A 20,801-nucleotide genomic window follows, 5' to 3' on the forward strand; every position below is an offset into this window, starting at 1 on the left:
TCTCCTCTACTGCCTATTGTATTGCATCTTTGTAATTTTTGGAACATTTCTATAGTGTGACAGCTAAATAGCTGTAAACCTGTAAGCAATTACCTTTTTTTTTGCTATTCCATGGAGTTTCTGTCTTTCCAGGCCTCTCACTGGCCTGGATTTTGCATCTTTTGCAAAGCTGGTGAGGAAATCCTGGAATGCAGCGGGGTTCGCAGAGTAACGCCTTCCCCCCCCCATCCACCCTCAGCAAGATGAAATGGCTCCTCCTAAGTCTAACCAGATGCTTTTGCAATACTGTAGCATACATTTGCTTTTTTAGGTTGTTTTAAAAGTGTGCTGCTTAGCTCGTTTGTTCTTGAGAAACTGTTAGTTTTTCCTTCTGCTGTAAAACAGCAAATTAGCAATTTAAATTTGTATTTGTGAACATCTGTGTAACAGTAGTGTGGCTTCTGCTGTCATGTGATGCGGTTCCTTGTAAGTCAGAATTTTGCATTAACTCAGATTTCGGGCTCTTTTTTTTCTTTTTTCTTCTTCTTTCTCCTTTTTCTTTTTCCTCCTTTCTCCTTTTTCTTTTTTCTTCTCCTTTCTCCTTTTTCTTTTTTCTTCTCCTTTCTCCTTTTTCTTTTTTCTTCTCCTTTCTCCTTTTTCTTTTTTCTTCTCCTTTCTCCCCTCTCTCCACCTCAAGCTTGTGATCAATAGCAGTTTCCATTTTTTTTCCCCAGTGCATGAAACCAAATCCATATGTATTGTTATAGCTCACTCCCCATGGCAACCTAACAAGAACAGAGTTTTTTCGTCCCTAAAAAGGGGTTTGGCTTGGGTTGGTTTCATAGCCGTTTCTGTCTCTCACCCAAGCTGCCTATTCTGGAGCCTGCTGTTTGTATTTTCCCTGTGAATTCCATATATGCAACATACATTTTCTCTCTGGAAATGGGTTTTTCCTCTGAAGTAAATGCAGTAGCAGGTCCTGAGTGTCTATGTGAGACATTGTCTGCCGTAGCATCCGTAAGCTACTGAAATGGGTGTCCTGAACCTTGTAAGACAAGGGGAACATCTGGGTGTCGCTTTCACGCCTAAGGAGGCTGCGTGAGCAGTGACCATCAAGGTGGTTTGGGGAAGGCCTTGCAGCCACCTCTCCCTGCCCACCTAACTACTGCGTTCTGCAGCAGGTGATCAGCTTTGAAAGCAGGATTGAAGCAGATATTTCCTGTGCAACTAGCTGAATCTGGATGTGGTTTACAGTTCTCTTGGCTATTAAATATTTTTTTCCAAGCAGGAGAGAACCAAGAGAGGATTTGTAAACTGTAGTCTGCCGAGTTAGTCATTCACCCACTGTCCTTGTAAAGGGAATTCAGGCTTGCAGCTCTACACAGAGCAACAACTACTTTGGCATCGGTCCCTGATTTTCTCATGTGCTGTAAATGACGGGCAGCATCAGTTTCTGGTTTCCTCATGTGCTCGAAATGACTGCCAACACTTCTGGGAAGTTCTCTTCTTGCAGCTGATGGGATCCCAGGCTGCCGAGGGTGACAGATGTGCATCCCTAGCTAGAGGTCATGCTCAGGGTTTTGCATTGATACATTAGAGCCATAGAATCCTCCCTGCTACATACTGAAAATCCGTTACTGCAAAACTGTTGCAAAGATGCTGAGCCCTCTGCTAGTTAAGCCCTTAGATTCAGTGAGTTGCCATGGCCAAAAGGGCACCCCTCACTAGTATTTTTTTTTTTTTCTGGCTGTTTAGCTTTGGAGCTGTTACTAATACAATCTAGAGCTTATCTGTAGTGCCTCCCCTCAGTCACAGTGTCTCAGGCACTGAGCTATAATAGCCATCCTGACAAAACTTTTTTTCCTATATTGGTAAGTTTGTAAGTTATAAACTGGCTGCAGCATCCTGTAGCCATGCAAAAGTCATTGCAGCCATACATGGCTCAGCCATGTATGTTGATTTACAATTCATGCTGTATCAGGTAGAGAGAACTTTGCTTGCTGATTCCTTTAAATAATTTGCTGACCTTTTCTTGTTCTTGTCTTTCAGCAACGATCCACTGTTGCTTCAATGATGCACAGACAGGAGACTGTGGAATGCTTGAGAAAGTTCAATGCTAGAAGGAAGCTAAAGGTGAGTGTATGATAGTTCGGAGTCTTGTTTGCATTTTAGTTATCTGAGTTTGAGCTTAGTGTCTTCCTGGAAACAGTTTTTTGATTTAAAAAAAATAAAAATAAAAAAAATTAGCTCACTATCATTGGTCAAGTACCTTATGTGGTCTTCCAGCACAGGGTAATAAAGTAGTTTATAAAAAGAAGAAGCTTTGTAGCTTCTTTCTCCAAAGCAGTAAGTTTCTCAGAGAAATTAATTCTTAAGTTCTAGTGCTAAATTCTGATGGTCCCTACCTCCCAGAAGCAGGGTATCAGATGATACCTGCTGCTGCCTAGGGAGAACCCTGTGGCTCCCATATGGAGACGTTATTTGCTATTTAAAAGACAGAAAGAAACGGTGTCTCTAAACATAACTGCTAGTGCCATTTTACATGTGCCAGGCCATCCTGCCTGGTCCCTAGCTGTCACTCCAGAAAGGCAAGAGTGTCTCAGAGGTCCCACGTGAGATTCAGCAGCCCCATGTGGGGATCTGGGTGCCCAAGGGCTTTTCGGGGTAGCATTGGGATGCCTCTGTTGTGGCATGTGAAGGCCTCCCATGTCTCTGGCTCAGCGCAGCCCCTTTCTGCAGCGAGTGGAGCTCTGTTATCCCTGCTCTCTCTTCCCACAGGGCGCAATCCTCACAACAATGCTTGTGTCTCGGAATTTTTCAGGTAAGTTTTCACTATTCCCATCCCTTCCCTGGTTTTGTTTCATATGTGTGTGAGTCACTGTATGTTTTAACCTTCTGGAGGTCAGCAGGATAGCATGAATCTCTGTGTTCACAATCCATGGTGTAATAGTGGTAACTTCATCTCAGCTGTTGACCACTGTGAAAATGAGAGTGAATAGTTTAGGTGGAAGCACATATACTGCAGTCTGGTGCAAAGTAGGGGTAAAGTCTGCTGCCACAGTCTCCTAGTGTTTTTTTTGTTGTTGTTTTGTTTTGTTTTTTTTGTCAGCTCATGTTTGGGACATTTTGAGGAAGGGGCCCAGGGCAAGTAACAATACTAGTGAGAATGGGGAGAGGAGCTATTAGGATATTGTATTACTTAGACTCAACAAAAAGGGATCTGAAACATCTAGCTATTAGGGTTTTCCTTCCTGGCATCTCAGAAGTGTTTTTTCATCCTCTCAAGCTTGACAAATGGCAGGCTGGCTCCCACCCAACTGCATTACGTAGTGCGCTTACTGAAAACAGAGTCTAACCATGCAAATCAGTGCTTTTTGGAAGATGGTTGTCTTGGCTCAGCATATTGACACGATGCACTCTCATCTGTGTTCCTGCCATTTGGATGGGAAGCATCTATTGCAAGTGCTGTTCATTTCTTTGCCCTCTTGGACATTTTTTTCACCTGTAAAATACACTGGTAGAACAATTGCTGAATCCACATATTTGATTTTTCTTGCACTTGACTGCAGCTACTTTCAGGTGAGCGTGGGTTATATGGACTGGAAGCAATAATGAATGAAAAGGAAGTACATTCATTTAATCTGGTCATACTTAACAATGAGCAGCAGTGCTTACCTTCTGTGTGGTGATGCAGTAAACTTCTAGCTTAAAGGAAAGCCTCAGTGAAACCTTTTCATTTCAATTTACATTCATGTATACATTATTCTGGGAAATCAAGACAGGAATTTTGTTCCTTTGTATAGATTCGGATAGTGTTAGTGGTGGTCTTTGTACCTTGATTTCAAATTTTTTACTTTTATTTAATGAGGGATAACCCATAACAGCTACCAAATTGTTTCTTCTTGATTCTTGTTTTAAAGTGAACCTGTGCCAGTATGTTATAACTCTACAACAAGTAAGTGTTGCTGTAGCAGTTTTTCTTTACTTCATTTCTGATAGTTGGCCTTAAAGGAACAGACTCTTTTTCTCCATTTGGTTGTCCCAGTATCGCCTTATGTTTTATATTGAAAATTATGCAGTGTTTTCTGAGAATGATTCTGAAATAATTTAACCGTTTGAAGAGCTATAGCACATGTACAGAGCTTCAGCAGAACTGTAGGAAACATTTAATATTCTCTTGGGCTTTCTGCTCTCTGCTGGTGTGAACAGTCTTTGGTCTCTTCACAGAGTTACTTTTATTTCACTTAATTGATGATTCTGAAATAGTTGGTATTTTCTTATATTTTTAAATAGGTCTAGATTCATTTTTAGTCTACAAATGTTGTCACTTCTAATGAAGATGCAGAAGTGCTTGGGTAAGAAAGTCTCTTGTGGCCTAGATGTTGAGTCCATGAAATGCCTGAGAGAAGAGTTCTTAATGGTGTGTGACCTGTGCATCCGTTCTCTCCCCGAGCTGGAATCGGGAAGGGAACGGCTTGCTCTGCTCCTTCTCTGTATCTCGAGGGCTGAAGCTGCCGGATGCAGATCAGTTACCAGCTCAAGAGAAGGAAATCCTAGGTGATCTGTACTGAGTGTGCAGCTCTTGGTGTTGTTGAACTCTGTTTAAAATATGAGCTGTGATCCCAGGTAATGAGACGCTCTGAAAAAAACGTCCAGAGGGAACTGCTGTGAATTTAGATGTGAGGTATTGATAGCCTCTGTAACTAGTGGCTCTTCCTAATATTTTCTTGACATTTGAAAGGGGAGAGACAGCCATGTTTCTTTTTGTTTGGTGAACTATGGGTGGTATGGGCTTGTTTTTATTATCATTATTCTTAAATTTCCTTTTTTTATTAAATTGGTGCAGTTTAAATAAAAAACCTGCTGGAACTGGGGAATAAGGGCACTCTAACTCCCAGTAAAGAAGCAGGAAGGCCCTTTGGGAAACTTGCTTAAAGTTTAGTCTTCTCCTGTTGTGACAGGTCACGTAATATCACTTGAAATGTCCTGAAATGCCACTTGTTTCATCCCCTAAAGATTTTTCTGATTGGGTGACCCTATTTTTTTTGGATTTCTAAAAGTCCCATTTCTAATGGACAGAAACCTATGGTTCTTAGAAGAAAGGTTTCTTCCTGTCCAGGGACAAGATCTCCTAACAGTTTCTTCACAGATTTTTTTTAACCTAGAGGAAAATAAAAGCTCGTGTGACCCTGGCATCACTTAATTACGTGTGATAGTACTACACGCGGGCAATATGAGAAGCCCTCTTTATCCTCTTGTCATCACTATCTCCTGTCAAGCATTTTGTAATGCGAAGTTGCTTCATCTGGCAGAGTAGTTTTAGCTGTGACAACTGTATGCTTGAAAGTATGAAACACAGGGTCTGCAGTGGTACTCTTTTCTGTTTAAAATAAAAAATCTCTTTTTTGTCGGGGCAGGGGAGGGACGGAGAAAGTTTCCATTATTTGCGAGTAATCTTTACATCTCTTTATAGGTTTCTTTTGTCCCAGATCAGTTCCTGAAGATAAATAAATGTGATCTGGCTCCTTTCCACAGTTACAATTTATTTGGCAATGTAATATTGACTTTTTTTTTTAAGACTCTTAAGTCAACTGTAGACTATATATTAAAAGCAAGCACAGTTGTTCTTCCTTCAGCATAAGTTAGGAAATGTTTGAGACCTGGTCCTAATAAAGAGCTTGTTCACTCTCTGGTAGCTATTTACACAGCTGGGAGAGAACATTACACTCTAAACCCTGATATGGGGTCTTTGAGGTTGTAACAGCCTACACATACAATGCTTGAGATGTTGGGTCTTTTCAACATTGAGCCATATATGAACAAATGCTGATTTGATCTATCTTTCCACTTACTGCGTATAGACGTACTTTGAAGTAAATCTGTTGATTCAAGAAACTCTTGAATCCCCTTCTGAGAGCTAGCCAGTAGCTGGAATTCATCTCATGATCCTTACTGACTTTTATAAATGTGAATTTTCAGTTGTTTAAACAGTTAGGCGAAGTTGAGAGAGATTGGGGGAAGATTCGGGGACGTAAGTGCTTTCTGACTACTTAAAAGCTGGCTCATGTAACCTGTATCATGGTGATCTTGAACTGATTAAAGAGCAAAAAGAATGAAATACTATGAATAATAAAGTGGCACTGAAGCGCTTTACTATCCTGCTGAAATGACATTCCAGAAGTACCTGTGAGGCTGCATTTTTTGCTGGAATGTGTGTGTGTCTGTCTATGAACATATATATACACACGCACGCACACACAGAATGGAATTTAGGTTCTTTCTTTTAACCAGAGCAAAGTTAAAACTGTGCAAAGGATATGTTTGAGATATCTGCTGTGTTGCTCTGTAGATATTCGTTGAAGATAAGAAATTGCATCTGATTCATGTAAATATTAACTTCGTGATGCGAAATGAAGTGTGAAAATAGAGGGGAGAATTTACCAAGAAGTTTCTAAAGAGTTTTGAATAAATTAATATGAGATCATCAGCGGGAACTATATTTCCCAAGCAGAAGATGAGATTACAATTAATGAAAAATTAAGTAGTTTGTCTGTGTATTAAATGGCTTAAGAAACAGTCAGGAATTTTGGGAAATGATGTACAGCTCCTAGAGCACGGACTTGCTGAACTAATGTACTTCATTGATGGGTAAGTAAACCTCCCTTTTACTTCCCAGAATCTCATGGGTTTTAGCACTGCATTTAAGCATTTATTGCTATGTATGAGAGTCTAGTGCATCATCAGAAGCAGTGGATTTAAACGAGGATAATTCTTCATTTAAACTTTATCTTTCTGTGAAGTTCATGAGAACTCTTTGAATGCTTTTTCTCATAGTGTTTGCCCTTCGCCCCTTCGTTTCTTGGTTTGGCAGGAAATGGAGGTTTTTATAATACTACAAATTAGGTGCTCTTGCTGTTTTATGGAGTCTTTAATTTGGCGCATACTGGGACATTCAGTCCCAAAGGTCTAGAATGGGTGTTCAGACTGTCCCAACTGTAAAAGCTCTCCTCGTGTGCACGTGTGTGTGTACCTGCAAAGGGGCTGACTGTCAGGTTGTGAAATTTCTGCCATGATAGAAAGGTGTATGAAAACCTCAAGTGAAATATCACAGACTATCAGGCTCTCTGTCTTTCTGTCTGTCTGTGTGTCTGTCTTCTTCATGGAAAATGCTTTGGTTTTCTGAGGCAGGGAGAACAAAACAAAAACAGAAATTTATTCGTACAATTTCTCCTTTGCTCTCCAGTGAGAGTAATGCTTTCCCTCCTGGTTCCAGCCTTCCCGCTCTGCCTGTTTAACGGAGTGTTGAGAAATAACCAAGGGCTTTCTGTGAACCTTTCTTTACCCTGTCATAGTTCCTTGAACAGAATCATTGTAGCCTTGTTGAAGAATAGAAGCCCTCAGGGAAGACTGACAGAGGATGGGGAAATGTTAAATGGAGCTTGCACTCTCCCATCAGAGCTTGCTGCTTGCCTAGTGCACAGGGATATTTTGGTGTAATGCTGTAGTTGTGTGAGTGGGACCTATATTTTTAATTCTGCTTCCCTATTTATATATACATACACACATTAAAAAAAAAAAAGCAGTTATCAAAAGAGCTGATGCTTTAATTTTTGCCAGGCAGTTGGTCTATCCAAATTGATTGTCTGCATATTAGTCTTACTTAGTGTTTAATATACTTGGGCATTTGCCAGGGACCTCCGCTAGTGCAACAAGTTCCTATAACAAGCCAGCAGAGAATCGAAGAGGGAAGAGGTTGTTGAGACAGAAACCAGAATGCTTGGACCAGGACATTGAATGCAAGACAAAAACTCCACTCTGGTCTTGGAAATCACTGTGTATTTTTTGCCTTACCAGCTGTCATGAGAGAGCTGAACAGGTTATTTTGCTGATGGAAGTCCTTGGTCTTCGGACTGCAGTCATCAGCATGTGAAGGTTTAGAGCTCTCCTTCAGAGGCGATGGGCTCTTCCATTAGTGCACGATCAATTGAGAGAAACACCGACTTCTTTGAAAGGTTTTCTCGTTATATTTAGTTAAAGAAAATCAAAGAATTCTTAAGGTTAGAAGGGACCTCTAGAGATCATCTAGTGCAATCCCCCTGCATACACAGGGTCACCTAGAGCATGTGGCACAGGACCGCATCCAAGCGGGTTTTGAATATGTATGTTGGTTGCTTGACACTATCTTCAGTAGTAACGCTTTCTTAACCATGTTCCTAGCTTATTTATGGGTACGCCACGCTCCTTGACAGGGGGATTTAATGGCACTTTGGTCTGGAGCAGTTTATTGCTTTCTGTTGTTTGCATCTGCACCAGGAAGGCCTGTGAAAGCTGGTTGGTGTGTGTGCATTTACTTAAATATTGTCATGCAGACATGAGGTGGAACGACAATATGCAGCACTGGGCTGAAACTTCCTTCCTGCATCCCCTCTTTTGTCTCTCTCACATATTTAGAAGTCAGGCAGCTTTTTTTCTTTCCTTTTCTCAGCAGTGCAGCACCTTGTAAGTAAAAGGGCTAGCATGATGTTGAAATCTCTTCCTTGAGTCCTACACGTGAGTCAGATAGGTATGGGTTTGACAGTTTGCATAGCACTCTCATATGCTTATAAATGTCCTATCTTAAAAAAGACAGTTTTAGCATTCTAGGTTAATGACTTTGATTAAAGAACGAAAGGTCCCCAGAATCTACATTTCAAAGTCCTCTTGGCCTCACTGTGTTCCTACAGAGTTACTTTTTTAAGCAAAGCTCTTATGCCACACAGTGGAGGTGGCCGCTGTGCCAGTTTTGAGGCAGTACTTAACTAACGCGTGCTGCTAGCACGTGTGAGCCCAAGTCTGCGTGTGGAGGGAAAGGTGGCATGGGGTGAGGCAGGAGCTCTCCTGCTCGTGAGGAGTTGTAGCAAGAACTGCATCTTGTTCAAAGAGTAGAAAGTAAATATTCTTGAAGCTGTGCTGGATGCATGGATGTATGGTGAGTTCCAGAACCGGCATCAAGTTGAGAATTGTTAACGTGGCTTCTTTGAACTGAGAATGAGGCTGTAACAAGGTTTGTCTCTTTTCTCATTCCGTGTGTGTGTCTAATTTTGGGGTACAGCAGCATAATCTGAAAGCAAGAAAGGTCTTTTCTGTCCTGTGTCCTATGTTACCCTAGTGCAATTCAGTCAGACTTAGCAAATGCAACTTCAGTGTCATCCCAGAATCCCCCAAAATATTATCTGGAAGCTCAACTGAGGTGCAAAGTGGAGACCTGACAGCTGGGGCTAGGGCAGGGCCAAGGCAGAGCAGGGAGCTGGCCTGGCGGCGGGAAGCACCTTGCCCTTTCACTTAGGGATGGTATTTTAGGCCCCTGTGGAAATTCCCCTCTCTGCCTCCTTTGGCTCTGGTACATCCGGCGTGTCTCCTCTTGGTTGTCTGAGTTGAGCATGAGGGATTTGTGCCGGTGCCAGGAGCAAGGCCAGAGCCCCGTCTGTTTTCTGTGGAGGAGGGCGGGGGATATGGTGTATGTGAGGGGGAGGTCTTCTGAGCTTCTCGTCAGAGATTAACTGAAGGGTGTCTTGTTAAACCAGGAATAGAACCGTGCTTTTGAGTTACAGGGTTAGCTATCTGTGCATATGTGTTACTTCATCCTAGAGGAATTGTAACTCTGTTGTGAAGGGGACATTTAATCCTTTGAATGCACAGAAAGTGGGAAGAATGAGGAAAATAAATATTAGTATCTCTTGCCTGGAAATCTGCAAAGCATGGGTGCAAGAGTATTTCCTCAGCAGTAAAGGATTTGCTTTATATGTCCTTGGGCTCTTCCGGAGCAGTTTTCTCTTCTGCTAAACTGAATGTTGCATTATGGTGTGTGTCCTTTGAAGTACACCTTGTCATAGGGAATCTTGCCTATTACTTGCTGTAGAAACTCTTGCATCGCCTTTGATTTCTGTCTTACAACAGACACAAGTTGACCTGTGGGTATATTTGGATGTGCCTTCTGTTTCTGTGAGGTCTCTGCAGTCATCTTCGTGAGCAAGTGCATTTTGTGGGCTCCCCGTTGTCCTTGCAAACCACCATGTGGTGCATGAGTTACGTATCGCACACGCTGAGTTTCTTCGTGCAGGGTGAGGACGCTAGCAGGGCTGTGGCACAGAGGTGCGGTGGGCTAGGCAGGGGGCGGTGTCGGCAGCAACGCTGGGTCAGCACTGCAGGGTCCTGAGCTGCACGAGGGGTTCTTGGCTGAATTTGCTGTAACTCCACAGAATGTGTGTTTAGATGCCTTCTTTTCACAGAGACAAATGACAACTTCAAGGGAAACTCCAAAAAGAGCAGAAAAAGTTGATTCCCAGCTGTCTGGGTCCTCCTCAGGATATATGATTTGCTAAGTAGCAGAATCCTCTGCTTCTTCTCAGTATTGTAAGACTAGAGACTTCTTTCTATTTTCAGCAGCAACTGTTGTCACACAACAGTAGTTGTGTAAGCTGGTGTGATGTATGTGTGGCATAAGTGCTGGACCCCATGATCTCCTCGATCTCCCTCTTACATACATGTGGAATCAAGCTAGTCTCCTTCATTGGGCCCTGAGGTGGCAGGAGTTCAACTGCATGTTCACTCTTGCACTGTTCAAGTAAGTGTACATGCAGCAGGGAAGCTGATGCAGGACACATGAGTTGCCTGGGACACTTGGTCCACCCAGTTTAATGTGTGCACACTGGAGTGTTGTGTTTTGGCACATCACACACAGGAGATTCCTGCAAGTAATTCATTCTGTGTCCTTGGGTGGTTTCTGAGGGCAGGAATTAAAACAAATTCCTCATCCAGGATTATGTCTGCATTAGGGAGTAGAATTAGGAAGACCGGTTCAGAGGTGAAGATAGTAGGTGTAAATATGGTGCCACCTCTTACTGTGAGGAGAAGCTGTTGTCATCTGCACCAGCGCAGTGTCTATGTAATACCTATTCAGAGGGCCCTATGGCATGGAGGGTGGGATGGGAGACACTTTTTACAGAAGACTTGAACAGTTGCTTGGATAACGTAAATGTGGATTCCACTATATAAGTGTGTTGTTGTGCCATCTCTGTGCCTCCCGTACGGGTGCTCCTGGAGAGGAAGCAAGCAGCATACCTGGGGTGGCTCGCTTGTCCTCAGGTGGGGAGGGTTTCAGCAGCGGTATAAGAACTGCCTCACAGCTTCCCTTGCTCTAGGCCTCCCCACTGCTGGGGCTAAAATTCGGGTCAAGTACCCAATGCTTCTCAGCAGCTGCTTAGGAGAGGCATCGTTGTGCCAGTCCAGCCAGTCTCCAGCTTGCTCTTTGCAGGAGAGGTTCAAGCAAAAGGGTGCAGCCTTCATGGATAGGTAAACTGTGTTTTGTATCCGTGGAGGTCACAGATGGCACCTCACTGTTGACGGTCATTTTCTGCATGTCCCTTTTCTACACGAGATGCAGCCCCTTGGTCATCAGTCCCAAGGGCCCTTCCGCCAGGCGCTTGTTGTGGCCACTCTGCACGTGCTTGTCGCGCTCTCACGCGCGTTGCTGGAGCCGCCGCTCAGCTGAGCGCAGCGCAGCCTCTTGAGCTCTGGGAGCTCAGCCTCTTTCCCACCTCTCCGCTCTCTCTCTCTCAAAAAAAAAAAAAAAAAAAAAAAAAAAAACAGCTGTCAGGCATTGCCTTTTGCACTTCTTCAGTCTGCTGCTTTCTGCTATCCCAGATGTTGCCCTGGGTAATTGTGGATTGTGGCAGTGATTAAGAGGCCTCTGCATTATCAGTGCTCCCTTTATGAACAAAGTATGTTATGTAAGTGGCTGTACTTAAAGGGAAAATCTTTATCCTGCTGCAGAGATGTGTCAGATTTCTTTAGTTTTTCCCCTGTAAGTGCTTCCACTTTTAGAAGGGGTCACTGTGAGTTGAAATAGATTGAAATAAAAGAAAAGTTTACTTTCAAACCTAGTCTTTTGGAGACAGTGAGCATGAGAGCATTTCTGCCTAATCTGATGCGCAGTAGACTAGATGGGCCATCCTCTGCTACCTGAGTGCATCTGAAGATTGACCTGGCCTGTCTTCCACCTTTCCTTGTGGAAGAAGAATTAGCTGGGTGACTGTCCTTCTCAAGTCTCACATAGTTTTGAGGAAAGTGGGCAGAGAGAGAAGACTCTTGAACCCCAAATCTGACCTGTTTTTCCTGTTTCTCTCCACAGCTGCCAAAAGCCTGCTGAACAAGAAGTCAGATGGAGTGAAGGTAAGTTCTCACTCTCCCATCTCACTGTCCCACCCCCACCTGAACAGGATCCCCTCCCAGGGTAAAACCACACCACTGTCCTGTTCCACGTACGGTAATGCAGCCCTGGGTGGGATCTCAATGTTTCTTACATGTTGCACAACTGTCTAGGTGCACCATTGTACCAACGAGGTTTCTTTTCCCTCTTTTCTCTGAAGCATGGAGACCTGACCAAAGTTGTGGATTAGAAATCCAGCTCTGGTGTGGCGCATACATCTGATTAGACTGACTCTGTTCTGTGCAGAATGCTCGAGAGTATAGAAAATGCACAGAACAGTTGTTGATGGTGGATGACCAGCAGACCCCCAGGAGATCCCTTTGTCTCACCCCCTTCACGTATGCTGAAAGTTGAGCCACAAAAAGAAGTGGGAAATGAGGAGCCTTCTGAGTTACTGCTCAGACAGAAAAGGATCTTTAATTCACATTCAAGTTCAGTCTGCATCCCTGATGTCTATACCCTCCCTGGTTCCCTGCTGAGGGAAATCATTCTTTCCCCCCTTACCCAGCACTCTTGGTGCACATGGTCATCTTCTAGTTCTGGAGGTCAAGACTGTTCAGTATTCAGGCATCATCTCTTGGCCATCCAGGATTAGAGTAGCAACAGCTAGGGACTTGAGGACTATCTCTCCTTGACTTTTCCAAAGGATGACTGCCTTCCAGCTGGGAAGGGAGTGTTCACTTTATTTGCTTGCACTTCCATTTGAACACAAGCCTTTCTTTGCAACTGTAAGTGAAATACCTCATCTTCTGGTTTGGCACTGTGGAAGCCTTCGCTCTCCCCCTGCTGGTGGATTTTGACAGGCGTGTTGAAGCACCAGTCCACTGCTCTTTCCTGCTCTTTTGGCCTTTTTGCGTTTCAGTGAGCCTTTGTTTCTAGAAAGAATGCAAGCAGATTGCTGAAAGATGTTTTCAGGGGAGGTGTCTTTATTTTGGTGATTGCTGTAATAAATACTGCATTCTTGCAGTTCTGCTGTGTCCTGCCTGAATGAGACCCAAGCCTGGATTTCTTTGCCCAAAATAATATGTGGAACTGCTAGTGTTTGTCTAGAATACACATCTTTGAAATGTGCCTGCAAGAGTGAGCTTTTGTACCTTTGCCCATGCCTGCGTCTTCTGTACAGGTGTGTGTCAGACCTGTGTAATGATGCAGCAAGCACCTCTGAGTTCTCTCATCTGTCAGTGCAGACGGCACTACAATAAAATCCCAGTGTAATAGGAATGGATGGTCCCTGAGTCAATGAACTGAGAACCAGCAGACACATGCTTCAGAATCCCTACATGTCAGGAAGAAAAATAACTGGAAAAGCAACATACAGCAATATATCTATGCTTTTTGTATCTATCTATCTATAGCTTTTTGTCTACCTAGGAAACATGTGGCTTTCTTAAAATTCTTGATTTCCAGCAGGCTCAGTGTGTGTTACAACTCGGGTCAAAATGTTGCAGAAATGGTCACATTGCATGCACACTGCTTAGGAGACAAAGCTTCCTGGCCACATCGTCAGGGAGACCTGTGTGTTTGGAAGAGGCTTCCATTCTATAAGATGTGCGCTGTGCATTTCCAGTAGAACATGATGTCTTTCTTCCTTTCTGAAGAAGAATAGAACTGAATTTTGCTTTTCTGCCCAGTTTTGAAGGATTTTTCAACTCTTCCTTATGTTTGTATGTTCTTCATATATAAATTAATAGTTGTGACAAAGTGGAGGATAGAATGAGAACAGGACCAGTCTGGCCTCCTGCACAGCATTTTCTGTATGTGGTGAGTGGGGTTATCCTCTGGGAACTGCTTCCTACTTCTGTGTGACTCTAGAGACCTGTCAAGCATCTGCATCCAATTTTCATCCTCCTCAGAGTGAGAGCAGTCCTACTGTGCCCTACCAGCCTGCTTGAGAGAGCAGACTGGTTATAACAGCGTACAGGTCGCCTGCCTCCTGCCGAGCAGGTCGTGCTCTGTGTGTGTGTGTGTGTGTGCACTGCTTCCTCCATGTGTTTGTTGCAGCTATGTGCTGCTCTCCCTCTTCATCCCTGCAGTTTGTATGTATGCTGATTCTTCCCATTAGGCATCCATGGAAATGGAGCCTTTTGCCACTTCCATGTGCTCACCAGAGCAGGACTAGCTTGCTTGACCACCCTGTAGTTGTTCTGAGTGTGTCTCTGTGCCTGGCGCTGTCTGATTGTTGGCATTACTGTCGTGAGCAGTTTAATGTCTTGCTGCTTATGCAGGAGACTTGTAATTTAGCCACTCTGATTCTCTTCTAGAGAGCTTTGGCAAGTGGCTTCAGTTAAGGATGCCTGCTCTTGTGTTACTGGTTGCAGACTCTATGATCCTTTTCCCTATGCAGCAGTGCAGAGCACAGATCCCGTGACTTGAGTGCCAAACACCTTCAGCTTTGTGATATCCTCTTCACTCTCTCTTCCTACATAAGTAATTTTATATCAGATATAGGTTCAGAACAAGCACTGCAGAGTGTATTTTCAGGTCTAGTCTACTGACTGCATACCATACAGTTCAGCTTTCTGTCATATTTCCTCCCAATATGAAGACTTCTTCCTCCTATAACCCCCTAAAATGACTTATCTGCAGAGATTTGAGATGAAATGTTTCAGTGTCTTCATTATGTTTTTTCCAGTCCAGGGCGATTGTGCCAAGAGTGTTTGGGAAACGCGTTGTGCCATAGATAGCCATGCAGAGGATTAGAATGGAAAGATTATTCCTGCCACTGACTGATGATTGTACTGTTGTAAAAATTAGTGGCTTTAAGACCATTAAGAAAAAGCACAATTGGTTTGGCTTAATTTACATTGAAGGTATTTTTCCCACCCCAGGTTGATGTTTATTTGATAGGATTCAGAAGTGTGATTATAGTCGCACCAGGATCCTGCAGTATTCCAGATACTGTAGGAATTTGTAGTACATGGTAATAGGTAAGTTTGAGCGAAGGCCACACGCTTCTCTTGGGTTGTTCTCTAGAATGCCATGTGTTCTAGGTATATTGGTGAATACCTGATGAATGATGTTACTGCTTTAGCATAAATGAGAGAGGAATGGTATATTATACATAGTGATAAAACCATCTGGTGTAATTTGCAGTCATCTGGTATTTATTAGCTGTAAGAAACACATTTTTTCCTCTCTATAGGAATTAGCTTTAATCCTTTATTGAAGCAAACCTAACATTCTGAGGTAATGGGGATGCGTGTGTTTTACTTCCTTTTGGAAGGAGGGAGAAAAAAGCTTAAGTCAGGAGTGGGGGAACACATAGGAAACATTTTTAATGTATTATAGGTGTGTCTACAGTGACATTGTTTTACTAGATTTCCACGTAGGTGACCCCCTCCTCTAGCCAATTTTTTCTCTTCCATTTCAAACACTCCTGGCCTTCATTGTGCACTGCTGCTTCTATTTCAAGTACTAATTTTGCTAATTGGTAGATGTTCCATCAACTTGGCACCTGAGAACTTTTCCATTATCTTAAATAATGAATGATTTAAAGTGCCTTGTGTCTTAGATTGTCCCTGCCCACCAAACCTTCACTGGTAGTGCTGCACTTGCTCTCTTCAGGCAGGATTTCTTTCCAGACTGGTGGAGTAGCATCAAGGAAAGCCCAGGTTTTATTGCCAAGGATCATAACTTTCTACTTTCAAATCCAGAAAGTGAGACTAGAAGATTCTGGTTGACGAATTGCAGAGCCATGTAACATACCACGTATCTTGTGGCCACCACTGTAGGTCCCAGGTATATATGTTTTTTAAAGATTCTAAATTTGGAAGCAACATGCAACTGTATTTTTTAAATCTACTTTCCATAGTTTCATATCAAACCTATTTGTTTTCTTGTTTCCCTTTCCACTTGTAATCTGGATTTGCCGTCCGCTGGTGAGAGGGGTTAAGGACCGACTGGAGCAGACAAGGGAATGAAGATTAAGGACACTTTGTGAGGAATGTCCTTTCTCCGACTTTGTCAGGAACTGAGCTCCCTATCGTTAGGGCTCCAGTATTCCTGCCAATTTTGTCTCTGGGCAGTGCTTCAAACACTGGTGTTCCCTTTTTTCTAAAGGGGAATTTCCCTTATTACTAGTGGGAGAAAATGCATTTGTTGCCAGATCTAAGATGGCCTGACAGATTCATCTTCATAATCAGAAAATGTTAATGCACAAAGTGCTATTTTCAGTTAAGTATATAATTATAAGCATTTTAAACTTAGCTCTTCTTTGTTGTTTTCCTTTTTTGCTTGTTTTGAGCTTTTTGGTTTTTGATTAAGAAATACAAAATGTTACCACTATTTTTCAGGAGTAACTCTCCTGAGTTTTTCAGTGTAACTCTCTAGCTAGTAACTTGTATAGAAAGCTAGAGGATGTGAAAGGCTTTTAACAGCATTCATTTGAAATGCTCTGCAAAACTTGTTGACTTTGTACCTTGTCACTCTACTGCACAGACATGGTTTTATTACCCAGTAAAAGCTGAACAGGATAGCTGAAATGAGAACTGGGCTGAAAGAGTAAAAATCTAGGGTTTCAGCGTGATGGGGTTAATGTGGTAAAACCTGCCCTCTGCAGAGAGGCACCAAATGCTATTTGCTTGCTGTTCATAAGAAACATTGCAGAGTGCACAGTTTTTATTCCTGGTAGTACCAGTTTTCTCTGCTGGAAAAGCATCCCCAAAAAGGTGGGGAAGAGGCAGGAAAGGAGCTGTGCAAGCTGGCATCGCTGCCGGGAGGGCAGTTTGTGGAGGAGCATGTGACAGAGAAGGCAGGCTGGCAAAGTGAGCCCATAGGGAATTCTTAGAAAACGGCCCTCTTGAAATGCAGAATACCTGTGCAGGAGTTAATGCTCCTGTTTCTACAAGTGGTCTCGTAATGATCTTTCAGACATAATGTTTAAAGATTGAGCGGTGAGAATAAATGAGGAGGACCCAAGTTCACCTGAACACAACAGTTTTATACTGAAATGTTTTATTCGGGATACTTGGGGAGCACTTCAGATCTGGTTGAATGGAGTGCTGACATCCAATAACACGTTCCACTAACCTTTGATGCCTTTTTTTTTTTTTGCTTGTATCATTGTAATGCTTAGAAGCTCCGTCTGAGGTGAAGGTCCAATGTGCTTAGTGCCGCACCGATGCCTAAGTAGGAAACCCCTGCCCCCCAGCTCACACCTAGAGATGAGCAGGCAAAGCACGAGAGAAGAGAGGGGTTCACAAAGATGAAATGACTTGCTCAGCATCACATAAATGACTGCCCAAAACTGTAACTGGGACCCTGACTGGATTCACTCTTTACTTCTTACGACGTCTTCTAGCCTGCGTGGTATTTTCTGTGGGAGATGGCAGTGATTTGCACCGGGTGTTCCCAGTACTGTTGCTGTCCTGAAAGGCAGTGACTTGCACATGTGTGTGCTGCTCACTGTGCACTCTACTGTTTGGTGTTACCCAAGCAGAGTTCTTTCTTCCCTCAGGTTTCAGTGTAGGCAGTTTGAACACCTGAATTTCACACAAATACAGAGCATTAACAAAGATTCACCCGTGGGGTTGAGGGGAAAATGCCTGTACTGCTTTGGGAGAATGTTTTGTTGCGTCTCAGATGTGGGGAGATCTTTGCAGTGATCGTTGAGGTTCTTTACCAGAGGCTGGTTGTCTATAACACTTTTTTTTCCAATTCCCTGGATTGTCTTTGCACTGCCTAGAAATACTAGCAGCATACAGAGATGTAGCTGCATTATGGAAGGTCTGTCATAACCAAACTTCTGTTACTTTTTTTTTTTTTTTTTTTTTTTTTACTAGCTGTAGCCACATAACACAAAAAGTTTTGCTCGCTCATGTGGTGGTCTTAGGTGCCATAGGCAACTTAAGTCTCTGTTAGAGAGAGTTGGGAGACTGATCTGTTGTTAGTGATTTCCTTGACAATATTTTGTCTTGGGTGTTACTGTGCTTTGATGTTTGAGCACTCACTGTCAGTCAACATCTGTCTTTTAATCTCTGATCTTAATGCAGACCCTCCTCCCTCCTCCATGTTGTATTACTTAACTATCTGTTTTTTATTATTATTATACTGGCCAGTAATGATGTACTCTCTGGGGTTTCCAGAATCCATCATGCCATGTTAATAGAGCAACAGTGTTTTAAAGTTAGATTGTGCTCTAATTAAATTCTGATCTGCAGAGGGCTCAATTTCCTCTTGTATCAATGTTTCTTGTGTCTCTAATTTCTGAAAAGAGAAATGGGGAGAGGGTGGTGTGTTTGTGTTCTGTGTGGTTTGGTTACCTCTCCTTTGATATAAAACTGTTTGGTTGTCTGATAACTTTTTCTAACCCCCTTGTATCTGTAGCTCTTGAGAAATCAGTAGGCACTTCTAATGAGACCATCTCCTCTAAGGAAAAGCTTCCCTGACATATCTGTGTGTGCTGTCTTTCTGTAGGATAAACTTGTAGGTTTAAATATAAAGGTCTAAAAATAAAACCTTGTTTTGGAGTCATTTTTCATCAGGTGTGAATTTCCAGTTTTCCTGGAGAAGAGTCCTGCTCTGTGGCTGGTAACAAGGACTCCTCTGAGTTACTGTTGGTCTGAGCATTGTATTAGCATACTGGGAGTCCTTTCCATTTTAGCTCTTACTTGAGGAAAAAAATGTGGAGAAATTAAATTGTCCAAAGAAGATGATGTGAGGAATCATATATTTGTAAACCAGTCAAGTCCCATATTGCCTCTGTGAAATGGAAGCTCAGTGAGCAAAATGCTGAACAGATCTAGTAGCACCAGCATTGGTCCCTATTGAAGTTCAACATCAGATGAAGCAGGAGCTTCACTAGTTGAAAACTGCTCCTGCGCAGTCCGCTTTATCCTGGGGTTTAGATGGAGAGTAAATCGGAACGTGGTGCTGGGCGAGTGTGGCACTCCCTGCTCACAGAGCCGCCAGCCTGTGCGTGTGTGTGAGCTCTCCCGCGAGGCTGGCAGGCAGGACTCCCTGGGCAGCAGGGGTGGGAAGCGCTCTCCCCTGAGGAGCGGACAGCGAAGGAGAAGAGCAGGTGGAAGAAGCTGGCAGACGTAGCTGGGGAACAGCTAGTGCTGTAAGGAGGAAAACCAGCCAAGCTTGGACTGGGCAGGACAGCACTGATCAGAATAGAGGAAGATCAGAGGGATGCATGTTGAGCCTGCCTTACTGGAGAGTGGAGTTCAGCGTGGAGTGTGGCTGAAGCTATGTTTGGGCAAGAAGACATGTCCTAGAAAAATGGGTAGCATTTGCACATTGGTCTCTGTTTTCTCTCTGTTTCTGAGAGCATAAGGTGAGCCGATTGTGGAGCACCTCCTTGCTTTCCTTGCCTTTTCTGTGCTTCAGAGTGTGGGTGCATCTTTCCTCTCCTGTGCCAGCCCCAATTTCTGTGCAAGGGAGCCCTTCTTCTTCCCATATTATCCAATAAATCACCCCATCTTTCTTTGGCCCTGGGAATGCTACTATGTCCTCCTCCCTACCCTCTCATGATGGTGTCGTGCACACACACATTTGCTTTCTCCAAATGTGAGGAGTTTTGTGCCTACCTCCCCATGTGGCTGGAGAAACTGCTCCTAGCTCCGAGGTAGGAGAGCGCACATCCCACGTCTCGTGCATATATATTCTTCCCTCTTCCCTCTTTCTGTCTGTATGTTTGGCACCTATGTTCTGGCTTTGATGTTTGAATGGATGGGAATCTCTGACGCTGCCCTTTCCCCTGGGCGTGGTGGTGTTCTTTAAGAGCAACTTTTCTCCGCTCCTTTTTGCGTGTCCACACGTTTCTGCTGCTGCTTATTCCTAGGGGAGTGTTATTAGCAGGGGGGCCCTTGCTGGCACACTGTTGTGTGAATAGTTTCTGTGCTTTTCTTCTCATCTCCTCTCTTCCCTTCTCTTTCCCTCTCTCAATGGTGTGTCCAGAAAAGGAAGTCGAGCTCCAGTGTGCATTTGATGGTGAGCACCTCCCGTAAGCTGCCTGCGATTCGTGCGTCCGCCATTCTCATGCCATGCACGCTCGGCTTGTGCTCATCACCCTACATAGCATGTCTGTGCGGGGGGCGGTGGCGGGGACCGTCGCGCACTGAAAGGTCCACGTCCTCACGAAAAGGGCCCTGGGACTGTCTGCCCTGCCAGCCAGCCGCACGGTTCCTGTTTGTACAGAAAACCAGCGGCTGCAAACGCAGTTTGCCGTTGCCTGCTCCCAGTGTCTGATCTGAGTGCGAAACCCAGAGGCAGAGGTTCTCCAGGGCCCAGCAGAGCACCTGTGCGCCCTGCCTGGGTGTGGGGCTTTGTCGGTCTGTTGTAGAGGTGCCAACAAGAGGAGCAGGTGCTTTGCTTGGCGTTGGTGCCGTGAGAGCCCTGCAGTGTAGAACCAACTTGGAGTTGCTCCAAAAGTGGCAGAGGCTGATGGGGCTGCACTGTTCACACGGGAGGAGCGGGCACAGCACCGCCGGGCGGCTCAGGGCTGCCGCTCCCTTCTGTTTTAGCATTCTGTCCTAGCAAAGTTTGTCAGAGCCTTTACAATCCCAAACTTGTCCCAATCTCGTCTGTGTCTCCCAAATGCATGACCAAATACCTGATAACTGCCTTCCCTGTC

At 43.9% G+C, this 20,801-nt stretch overlaps 1 protein-coding gene across 15 annotated transcripts in view; it reads left to right on the forward strand.

Moving 5' to 3' along the window:
• CAMK2G (calcium/calmodulin dependent protein kinase II gamma) overlaps window positions 1-20,801 on the forward strand; it is a 111,099-nt gene that overhangs the window by 71,673 nt on the left and 18,625 nt on the right. For 9 of the 15 annotated variants that reach the window (XM_088526426.1, XM_088526441.1, XM_088526431.1 and 6 more), the window contains exons 11-14: window positions 2,029-2,112; window positions 2,758-2,800; window positions 12,149-12,189; window positions 20,126-20,158. In XM_088526426.1, coding sequence (XP_088382552.1) covers window positions 2,029-2,112; window positions 2,758-2,800; window positions 12,149-12,189; window positions 20,126-20,158 — 201 coding nt within the window. The remainder of the gene's footprint in view (window positions 1-2,028; window positions 2,113-2,757; window positions 2,801-12,148; window positions 12,190-20,125; window positions 20,159-20,801) is intronic. The other 6 variants (XM_088526427.1, XM_088526432.1, XM_088526436.1 and 3 more) reach the window with 1 other exon arrangement.

This window comes from Tinamus guttatus, unplaced genomic scaffold (assembly GCF_059628265.1).
Source record: "Tinamus guttatus ecotype Peru unplaced genomic scaffold, ASM5962826v1 Tinamus_guttatus_pri_ptg000246l, whole genome shotgun sequence".
Taxonomy (NCBI): Eukaryota; Metazoa; Chordata; class Aves; order Tinamiformes; family Tinamidae; genus Tinamus; species Tinamus guttatus.